Consider the following 12,116-nt stretch of genomic DNA (forward strand, 5'->3'; position numbering starts at 1 on the left):
AAAGGGGAAGTTCCGCTATAATGCTTTGTCCCCCGCTCCCCATTAAGGATTTGTACCTTTGGGGAGTGAGGGGGGGAGCGGGTTTTTTAAAAAATTTTTAACCTGGCAGGAGCAAATTGCATTATGCTTTGATGGTGTTTTTTGTTTTCCTCTGGATCAACTGTAAGTATAGGATATACATTTTTTTTTTTGCTTATTTATTTTTACTTTTTATGGTTGAACTAGATGGACTTGTGTCCAAAGTCAGCCAGACTATGTAACTATGTATGTAATGTACAGAGGTTTGGACAATGCCAAATATATATAAATATATCTAACAATACTTGTCTTTTATAATCACGTCTGTAACAATCATTGTATCATATATGTACAATATGTAAAGGTACTTACAAAATAGTTTTTTCACTATACATCTGCCCTTGTGGGGAGCTTAGCTTTTGCAAGCTAAGAGGGCCATAGACTGCTTGCTTTTTCCTTCGTGGCAGCATTGGAGGATGCCTTTCATCATCACATACAATGTCACTGAGTGTCATTTAATCATCTGAGTGCCTCAGCATTGAATTTATTATGTTGCCCCCACTATCAGTCACCTGTACTACTGCTAATAGTCATGGAGTGCAGGGCCAGACAAGCTTAGTACCACATATAAACCAAAAGTGCCAGCTGTTGCTTTTGCCTCAATTGAAGAGAGTTTTCATACCACATTTCCTTTGGAGGGATTCCATGATCCCTAGAATGTAACTACAAATGAGGCTGGAGTTTACTTCTGCAAAAGGGAACCTTAGTTTTCCTCCATTCATATACATAAAAACATTTCTAAAAGATCTGGCCATAATTGAGGTCGACCAAACAAAAAAGACTACATTTAGAATGAAGGAAAAATGACAGTATTAAAAAAAGGCTGAATAGTCACATGATGTATGTAACAAGCTTCATCCATTCAATCCTTCTGTTTGTCTTTTTTGTAGAGCTGCCATCAGCAAAGACCCATTCTATGAAATGCTGGCTACCCGGAAGAAGAAAGTGTCTTCATTAAAAAGACATTAGATTGTCCTAGTGTGAATCTGGATCTTCTGAGGACATTGGAAGTAATTGATGTCCTTGATTTACATTGACAATCTTTACACCTAGCTTGTGGTGGAATATTTCAGTTTTCGCTATCACCTTTTAAATGTCTTTGCTTTCACAACACCAAATAATCTTAAAGCTTTTAATGTTATTGCCTGCTTCCTTGCTCTCTAGAGGCTGCAAATGGAAAACACAATAAGGTGATACCAGTAAGTTCTGTACTGAAAATGGCAAATGGCCAAAGGTCTTTGCAACCTCTAGGAGTTCTGATTGCTGCTCTTGTTTTTTTTTTGTCTCTACCACTGGCTGCAAGGGCAACAAGTGCATTAATGCAAAGTGATTAGATGTTAAACTGAGTTTGCCCTGTACAGTCACAAGGGTAGATATTGCTACAAAGATTAATGTCAAAGGCATCTGGATCTGTAATGAATGCTGCTTTTATATTTGGATTCATTTCCCTAGGGTAAAGGTTGCATCAGTGTTCTCTGCAGTGTTAGAGGGACCATGTGCCAGTCCTAAAGTTTTACAGTCTATAGTGCTGGTTCAAACTTGGGAGGCCTTACTAGTAACGTATTTACTTTGCTGCATTTATGGAGAAGAGGTTCCATCTGGCTCAGAATTCTCCAATAGATAAGGCAAGACCATTTGGTCCCATCCTTACTAATGGTGCAATGACAGCTTTTCTTTTTCACACTGTGGGCGGGGGAGACCTACACCATAGGAAAAGTCTTTCTCTGGATCTTGAAGAGAAGAGATTCCATACACTGAAAGATTTCTTTTACATGCTGGTTGAATTTAAAAGTTACTAGAGACAGACACCAGGGTTTTCATACCACACTCAGTTTCTTATTTCAATGATTGTGCTTTAAATAGAGGTGTCTGACTCATAATATGGCTTGTAAGTTACATATAATGGGAAGCCACCTCATCACGTGATGTCTGAGTGTGCTGCATTTGACAGTCAAGTGGGGATTTAGTGAAAAAAGGTTGAAAGCCATTTTTGCTTGTGTAGCTTGCCATGTACCCAGCTAAGGTACAAAAAGCACAGGATATGTCTGCAGGTACGAAGTCTTGCCTAAAGCATATATGCAACAGAACATGGGCACTTACTTTGGTTACCATATCAAACTCTGTAACAAAGGAGATACTAAGGAATTCTGTAAGCCAGGATTGTATACAGAGAAGCTGGATGTGGAAGCAAACCAAATCTTGTGTTTAAAACGCTGATGCCAGACCATATGACTGGCACTCAGTCAGATGTGAGTGACACCCAGAGGAGCAGTATGGATACACTGGACCACTAGTTTCTGTCCACATTTATTTTAATACGATCTCTCTGAGAGGTGATGTGTGCCAAGTCTACATGGGGGCTCAGCGAGAACCCCATTGTGACCCCTGTGTGCATGGGACCTTAGTGATATGTTCCAAATACATTTTCACAGAAATTCCTTGAATCCACTGTGGGTTTGGTCTGCTTTAACACATATTTATTTTTCTATTGACCTTTACTTACTAAATGGTACTATTTTAATAATCTAGATCTAAAGACTTTTTATAGGCAACATAGAAATGTTCTATATGTAATTCTTATACTGTTGTACTAAATGTTATGTGTTTAGAAATATTATATACCATCAGTCTTTCCACTGCCCTTTTATCTGTTCAATACATATTATAAATGTCATTTGTTGGTGAATTACATATTTGCTAGCATGTCTGTATATTTGCTGTATTGGAGAAATCCATTTGGGTACATATGTAAATCCCATGCATAATTTATATCTGTAAGTTCGTTTTGTTGCTTTGGTTTTTGTAATTTACCTTTTAGTATTCAATAAATAATTCAGCACATTCAGGACTCTATTCTCTTTTGTATGCAGAATGATCAATTTCTCTTCGCAGCAACTTTATGGCCCTTGGGTGATATATATTACAATACAATAAAAATTATAGTGGGAATCCAGGCATGCAGCTAAATAATCACTTAACCACTAAATAACCACTTAAGAAACCGAGATCTGTTAGTAAAAGCAGCACACATTACACATTGTTAGGCACACATTTAGCCCCTTGATCGACCTAGATGTTAACTCCTTCCCAGCCAGTGTCATCAGTACAGTGACAGTATATAGTATTTTCATTGATCACTGTATTAGTGTCACTGGTGATGTCAATGGCAGTTAGTTCCCCCCAGCGTCAGTTAGGGGTTTATTTACTAAAGCTGGAGAGTCCAAAATCAGACTCCCTTCTGCATAGAAACCAATCAGCTTCTAACCTCAGCTTGTTCAATGAAGCTTTGGCAATGAAACCTGGAAGCTGATTGGTTTCTATGCAGAAGGGAGTCTGATTTTGGACTCTCCAGCTTTAGTAAATAAACCCCTTAGTGTCAGACTGCCTGCCACACTATCGCAGTCCCATTATAAATTGCTGATCACTGCCATTAGTAGTATAAGTAAAAAATCCAATATATATACCACAGTTTGAAGACCCTATAACTTTCACCAATCAGTATAAACTTTTTGGTATTTTATACCAAAGACATGCAGCAGAATACATTTTGGCCAAAATTTATAAAGAAATTTGATTATTTACATTTTTATTGGATATGTTATACTGCAGAACTTCTTGGATGGAAGCGTGGTGACGTTATTTCCGGTACGGACGGCAGCCGCCATCTTGGTACACCCATGCAAGTACACACGTGTGTGTTCTCTGCAGTTTTATACTTGCGCATCTGTGGACCCTGTGTTTTTCTGGCTGTTTTTACAATAAATGTTTCAAGCCTACTGCACTATGGGAATCTTTTTTGTTCTAACCTTCTATATGGGGACCGCCTGAGAGGAGATTGGCTGATTACCTCCGTGAGGGAATACCACCACTTTTAGTACATGTATGAGAGTGTTTGGTTCCACCAAGAGGATTTCCTGGATTACGGCCAAGGGTGCAGATGTGATTAGGATTGCCTTCCAGAGTCCCTTGGGTGATATATATTACAATACAATAAAAATTATAGTGGGAATCCAGGCATGCAGCTAAATAAGCTAAATAATCACTTAACCACTAAATGTGATTAGGATTGCCTTCCAGAGTGCTACATTAAAGTGTGTTGACCCCTGGGGGTCGCAGCGTGGAGGTGAGCGTGCACGTTAGCTGGTGGCGGATATCTTTGTTGCAATGATCACTGGACGTTATAACCTATTGAATGAACACAGAGTTGTTTTGGATTGTGCACAATTATATTGATTTTTAGTCACTTTGTTGTTTCTTCACATTGTTTTTGGCACACAGTGTTCTATGTCATGTGATTTTATATGATCTAGTACCTTTATCATTTATTTATTAGGTCACGAGTGTGTTTATATTCACCGCATTGAGCCCATTTATTAATTTTTTGTTCACTTGTTGCCATTTCCATGATGGTTCATTTTTTCACTTCATACATTTTGAGGTAGTGCTATATTCACGAGATTGAGGCATATTCATGATCCACTCAGTTATTTGTTTACTTGCTGCATTTTTATCATCCTATTAATTTCATTTATCATATATGTTATTGGGGTAGCGCATCACCATTCCCCTCCTATATATGTTTTGATTACTGGTCATCACACCGTATTACTGAAGATTTTTTTGTTTCACCCAGGACATTTCACTTGGGACTTTCACATATATAGATGTTATATATATTACCCATGAGCACACCTTATGTTTATATTATGCTTTATTTCTAATTGATCGCTCACCGCTGCACTTCTATATGTTAATTTTTTTGTGGATGAAGGGGTTCATTTCTTGTGCTAGCTGCTTTTTATTGGCTCTTTAATGCTCCCTTGTATTTATAAATATTTTTCATTTATATCGCAATCACCACCAAAAGAAGGCTTTATTTGTTTGAATAAATGATATAAATTTTGTTTGGGTACAGTGTTGCATGGCCACTCAATTACCAGTTAAAGTAGCACAGTGCTAAATAACTTGGTCATGAAGGGGTAAAACATTCCGGAGTTGAAGTCTTTACAGATGAAGGTGTCACATCATCACTTGCAAAAATCCCCAATATAAATCTCCACAAAAATTCAAAGTTGTTGCATGAATATACTTCATCCATCTGTCATAAATAGACCCATCATGGGCTTCAAATTCAAGCTTTATACAGGAAGCAAAGAGCATCCCAAGAACAACAGGAGCTGCAACAGGGATAGGAGAGAAAGGAGCTACTTCTGGGTCGTGGAAGCCTGCTGTGGCCATGACACAGTTTATTGGTGTAAATGGTGACTTTGTCAAGTGGAGGTGCTTGAAGCATAAGGTCATTCGGGCAGCTCAGTGTTTTGCTAGTCTGAGGACAGAGCGCATTCTACTACCCTTTATGATCTACTGGTATCACAGATTACAGTATGCTTTCAAGGTACGAGTTCTTTTAAAGTACAAATTAGGAAGATCACCAATATAAAATAAATATCTAGTGAATTCTCTCTACACTTAAAACTGACTTATACGACATATGCTGTTCTACTAACGGTTAGTCGACAGCTAGCTAACAAAACTGATAGAAGCAGTGCTGAATTTCATTCCAAAACTGAATGTATTATTGTGAATAGTTCTGTAAAACTGCATTACAATCACATAAACTGAAATCACAATATGCTTGTACACATGTCTATTACAAATGTATACAATGAACGCCTTATATACAAACCGCTACCTACAAATCACATTGAATACATTTAAATGTGATCTATCTATGTATATGATTTTGACAAACACAATAAAATGACTTACAGGCACATGTGTATCAAAAGGAGAATGGAGGAGACCTTCATTGGTGTTCTTCTAAAAGCTGAAATGGTTGCAATAGTTTATGGCAGGGGTGGGCAACTGTGGCCCTTCAGCTGTTGTAGAACTACAAGTCCCATGAGGCGTTGAAAAACTGACAGTTACAAGCATGACTATCAAAGGCAGAGGCATGATGGGGTTTGTAGTTCACCAACAGCTGGAGGGCCACAGTTGCCTGCCCCTGGTTTATGGGAATCTTTATTCTTGACAAACCCTTCCTTTCATTCATTATACAAGGGTGCAATTGCAGTGAATGCCCAACAGATGGCTCACTAGTCAGCACAATGATAATATACAATATACAGAACACTCCCTGCCTGGTATAAATATATACCACTACTACTATATATCTTTGAAATACTGTAATGTTTAACTAGGTAACTTTTTATTCTGGAAAAGGACTACTAAATCTGAGACAGGTCAGAGGTATACTATACCAGTGCTGCTGGAAAAGGATTTATTGATGTGAATAAGTGTTGCTATACCTCTCACCAAAGACTTCCATCCTGAGAATCTGACAAATCTGTGTGAGCCCAACCAGTGTTCATGCACTTTAGTTGCAAAGGCTGTCACTTCAGGTCTGATCTCAGTGTCAGAATTCGGTTCAAAAAAGTCAATTACCTTGGCTTCAGGTGGCTTGCTTATATCTGCATGGCACAAAAAATCTGGGCCTGAGAACCAGTTGGTGTGTTTCAGGTGAGCTGCTGGTATTAGTCTGGTACCGTGATCTGCTGGGTTCTGACTAGTGGAAACATAATGCCACTGATCTGTATTAGTGGATTTTCTAATACGGATTATCCTGTTTGAGACGTACACATAAAATCTTCTGGAGGTATTGTGAATATAACTTAACACAATTTTGCTGTCAGTGTAATATTTAACTGCATCAAGCTCAAAGTCCATTTCTGCAAGAATCAGATCTGCTAGCTCAACTGACAAAATGGCTGCACATAACTCTAAACTTGGCACTGTGGGGGCTGGCCTTGGAGCTAGTTTAGACTTGCCCATAAAAAAGCCTACATGACATTGACCATTAGGGGTTTATTTACTAAAGCTGGAGAGTCCAAAATCAGACTCCCTTCTGCATAGAAACCAATCAGCTTCCAGGTTTCATTGCCAAAGCTTCATTGAACAAGCTGAGGTTAGAAGCTGATTGGTTTCTATGCAGAAGGGAGTCTGATTTTGGACTCTCCAGCATTAGTAAATAAACCCCATAGTGTCTATGACTTTGAGATACACTACAGCTGCTATCGCCATAGTAGAAGCATCAGAAAACACACATACTTCTCTTTGCACTGTAGATGTTAGTGACACTGGCGCATAGAGTCAGGGAATACTGAAGATTCAAGATGAATCAAGTCTTCTGTCCATGTTCTGCACTGAGTTTCTCTTTCTGGGGAGAGTGGGGAGTCTTTGTGATCGGGTTGCAAACCCAAGTGAGTCGTAAAGACTGTTTATTGTGGATAGGATATCTGGACACTTGAAAGGTAAAACTGTCAGTCTGCAAATTCCAACTTACTCCTAAACTCTGCTGAAGGGGCAGAGGATCGACACCTATAATGAGGTCTTTTAATTCTTTAGCTCTGTCATCTGCAGGAAACGCTTCCATCACTGAGCATCTCTTGGATGCCACCTTGTGTAGCTTAAAGTGTTTTACTAAACTGATGACCCTGCATTCACTATATCTGGTCTCCCTCAGTACACAGAACATTGAAATGCAATTATTTTAGTGAATATAAACTGCTAAATACCTTTTCTCATCAGCAGCTAGAACAGTCTTGGGACTTCTATCAGTGTCCAGCAGAGCATTGGTTAAAGCTTGTAGGAGGAGTTTTCATTCTCCCTTGACTGTCCTATGAGGTTGCATAACCCCTGACCCTCTGCCTGGACAGCACTGATTGGCCCTGTGCTGATCACATGCAAAGAAAAAAAAAACTAGCAATACATACCAAACTGAGAATGTGCTGCTTGCCCCAAAGGTTCTGTTCTATCAGCAGATGGATTGGGGACAGTAGAACGGGAGGATCAAACAAAATTTTTACATAATGCAGCGGATTAACCCCTTAGGTTCCAAAGTGAGTAAAACAAGCATACTTTACTGCATATACAGACTGATTTTACTGTTGTGGGTTTAGTAACACTTTAAGATTAGATCCTGCAAGCATCTCCCTAGCTCTGCAGGAGACTGACCACTTCGGCTTCAGTAGGCACAGATGTAAGTCCGTCATCTATGTAGAGATTTCTTAAGATTAACTGTTTTACATTTTCTCCATACTCGTTCACTCCCTGCTTAGCTATTCGTCTTAGAACTTAAATGGATATGGAAGATGAAGGACTATTTTTAAAGTCATGTGCTTTCATCCTGAACTCTCTAATTTCTTTAATCCAAAAATATAAGTATCACCCCTATTTTAATGAATACAAGCGGCGCATACACTTCATAATGCTATCATCAAACATCAATTATCACTCATATATTATATATCATTCTTTGTCTTCACCATTATTTCTGTAACAAAAAATACATAAATAAAAATAAACAACTTAATAAATATGACACATGATGTGATGTTACACAAATCCTGTGACTTGAAAATATATATATACAGTGGGGCAAAATAGTATTTAGTCAGCCTCCAATTGTGCAAGTTCTCCCACTTAAAAAGATGAGAGAGGCCTGTAATTGGCATCATAGGTAGACCTCAACTATGAGAGACAAAATGAGAAAAAAAAATCCAGACAATCACATTGGCTGATTTGGAAAGAATTTATTTGCAAATTATGGTGGAAAATAAGTATTTGGTTACCTACAAACAAGCAAGATTTCTGGCTCTTACAGACCTGTACCTTCTTCTTTAAGAGGCTCCTCTGTCCTGCACTCATTACCTGTAGCAATGGCACCTGTTTGAACTTGTTATCAGTATAAAAGACACCTGTCCACAACCTCAAACAGTCACACTCCAAACTCCACTATGGCGAAGACCAAAGAGCTGTCGAAGGACACCAGAAACAAAATTGTAGACCTGCACCAGGCTGGGAAGACTGAATCTGCAAAAGGTAAGCAGCTTAGTGTGAACAAATCAACTGTGGGAGCAATAATTAGAAAATGGAAGACATACAAGACCACTGATAATCTCCCTCGATCTGGGGCTCCACGCAAGATCTCACCCCGTGGGGTCAAAATGATCACAAGAACGGTGAGCAAAAATCCCAGGACCACACGGGGGGACCTAGTGAATGACCTGCAGAGAGCTGGGACCAACGTAACAAAGGCTACCATCAGTAACACAATACGCCGCCAGGGAATCAGATCCTGCAGTGCCAGAGGTGTCCCCGTGCTTAAGCCAGTACATATCCAGGCCCGTCTGAAGTTTGCTAGAGAGCATTTAGATGATCTAGAAGAGGATTGGGAGAATGCCATATGGTCAGATGAAACCAAAATAGAACTGTTTGGTAGAAACACAACTCGTCGTGTTTGGAGGAGAGAGAATGCTGAGTTGCATCCAAAGAACACCATACCTAATGTGAAGCATGGGGGTGGCAACATCATGCTTTGGGGCTGTTTCTCCGCAAAGGGACCAGGACGACTGATCCATGTACAGGACAGAATGAATGGGGCCATGTATCGTGAGATTTTGAGTGCAAACCTCCTTCCATCAGCAAGGGCATTGAAGATGAAACGTGGCTGGGTCTTCCAACATGACAATGATCCCAAACATACCGCCAGGGCAACGAAGGAGTGGCTTCGTAAGAAGCATTTCAAGGTCCTGCAGTGGCCTAGCCAGTCTCCAGATCTCAACCCCATAGAAAACCTTTGCAGGGAGTTGAAAGTCCGTGTTGCCCAGCGACAGCCCCAAAACATCACTGCTCTAGAGGAGATCTGCATGGAGGAATGGGACAACATACCAGCAACAGTGTGTGCCAACCTTGTGAAGACTTACAGGAAACGTTTGACCTCTGTCATTGTCAACAAAGGATATATAACAAAGTATTGAGATGAACTTTTGATATTGACCAAATACTTATTTTCCACCATAATTTGCAAATAAATTCTTTCCAAATCAGCCAATGTGATTGTCTGGATTTTTTTTCTCATTTTGTCTCTCATAGTTGAGGTCTACCTATGATGCCAATTACAGGCCTCTCTCATCTTTTTAAGTGGGAGAACTTGCACAATTGGCTGACTAAATACTTTTTTGCCCCACTTTAAGTTAAAAAAAAGTCCCGTGATAAAAAATAATAGAGAAGAAATTAATGTCCAGTGCTGAAATAATTTCATTTGACGCAGAAAACTTTAAAGTGTTGAAAGCTTGTGCAGTGCCCACCGTGCACCCCCACTCAGGTGTGCTCTCGCCAGATATTGCCTTTGTTAAAGCATAATCAAGAGGATATCCATTAATTAGACCAGGAGGTTCCTCCAAGAATAGCCCACTCAATGATTGGTTGCCAGGATAATTCAAAAACTCCACTCCACTATATCATGAAAAGAGAAGAAAAATATCCGCTCCAATAGTATATTATCCAAGATAAATGGCTTTATTTGCTCCAAGTAATGCACTTACAAAATTAAAAACATCATCAAGCCCAAATGATATGTCTTTGTGACAAGTAGATACCGCATGGTGCTCTCACCACCTTTTGAACTGTTGCACAGAACGCCGTCACGTCACTTCCAGTTATGGATCTACGTCACTTCTGGTCTGCCGCACTGTCACGCCCTAGCGCATTTCGTCATATCCTGACTTACTCATAGGGGGATACTTATATTTCTGAAATAGGGTGTAGTGGCAACAATATATATTTTTATTTAGAGGTTAAAAATCTTTTTTGCATCAGGCGCGATATAGTGACATTTGGATAAATATTTCAAGGTGGTCACTTAAAGAACATCTCTAATTTCTTTGTTGAGGTCATTCTAGTCAAAGGAACATCAAGTAGTTTCAGTGATCTTCTCTAACCATGAAACAGTAAAACATTTGCTGCACGTCCGTAATAACTGCAACTTACTCTTTGCAGAAACGTATAAGGACACCTAGCAGCATATTATTCAAATCAGGGTTACTAAGAAGTACGTCATTCATTGAGATGCTGTCATACTGGGCACTAGAATTAAAAATTACTCTGATCTGCCGTGGTTTATGAGTGTGATAGACCCCAAAGATTGGTAGGTACCAACCCTCTTCACCCAGTTTCAGTTATGGGGCAGGTTCTGCTTGGTCAAGATCTTTTGCAGAAAGTTAACAAAATATTCTTTCATTTCAGGTTTTCTTGCAAAGGAGCACTGTAGAACAAGGAGTCTTCTGTGCTTGCTCCCTGTTTGGTAGTCTATTGCGTGGTGAGTGAAATGGTAGGGATTCTACCCAGTGGTTTGCTTAGTCCACATCATCTCCTTTTCAGCTACATAAAGCGCTGTGAAAAAGGTTGGCACTATATAAATCCCGCATAATAATAATAATAACGATACATCAAGGAATATATGATCTTCGATGGACATAGCAGGTCTTTCATCATTTGGAGTTCTAGTGAACACGTCATTTGTCCACACTACGAGCTGTGGTCTCTAAATGGTACAATGAGGTAGTGCATGGCTGTAGTTTGCAAGCATTAAAGATATCTTTTACTCGCATATAGCTGGTGCATGGGCTGAATAGAGGAGGGCGCCCATTAGGCAGCACGCTTGTCTTAAATGGGTTTATGCCTGCTGGTGTGTAAGCCCCACCTAGCCATACTTCTCCATCTATGACCCAACCAAAATCTAAATGTTGTGCATAAGGAGTGTTATGGGGTCTGTTAATCTGCTCACACACGTTGTGCACCCTGAGAATATCTCTTCCAAGCAAGAGGAGTATTTGGTCATTAAGGTCAATTGTGGGGATCTTAACTGTTAAGGATTTCAGATGAGGGAAATGCTGTGTAATCTCAGGGGTTAGTATTTCTGACTTGTCATTGGGCATCATGTCACATTCACTGAGAGTGTGAAATTTTATGTGTGTTTTCCCATCAGTAGACTGAACACCCTAGTTTCCATAGTACCTGAGCATGTTTTTAGTATGTAAGAAAAGGTTTCACCTCTAATGTTAAACACATTAAAGAACTCTGACTTGGCTAATGAGAGATTACTTTGATAAGCTGCATACATTTTTATAGAACAGTCAGGTTTGTTAGAAGATTTTACAGTCACTAAACAAATCTTGGAACACAATCTGAGCCTCGTC

At 39.5% G+C, this 12,116-nt stretch overlaps 1 protein-coding gene across 1 annotated transcript in view; it reads left to right on the forward strand.

The window, feature by feature from the left end:
* LOC149441382 (cytohesin-1) overlaps nucleotides 1-2,919 on the forward strand; it is a 76,808-nt gene extending 73,889 nt beyond the window's left edge. Inside the window, exon 13 of the mRNA XM_089657416.1 lies at nucleotides 969-2,919. Within this exon, the coding sequence (XP_089513542.1) occupies nucleotides 969-1,047 (79 nt within the window). The 3' untranslated portion in view covers nucleotides 1,048-2,919. The remainder of the gene's footprint in view (nucleotides 1-968) is intronic.
* The last annotated feature ends 9,197 nt before the right edge of the window (nucleotides 2,920-12,116 follow it).

This window comes from Staurois parvus, unplaced genomic scaffold (genome assembly GCF_062004578.1).
Source record: "Staurois parvus isolate SC_StPar_1 unplaced genomic scaffold, SC_StPar_1.0 ptg000996l, whole genome shotgun sequence".
Classification (NCBI taxonomy): Eukaryota; Metazoa; Chordata; class Amphibia; order Anura; family Ranidae; genus Staurois; species Staurois parvus.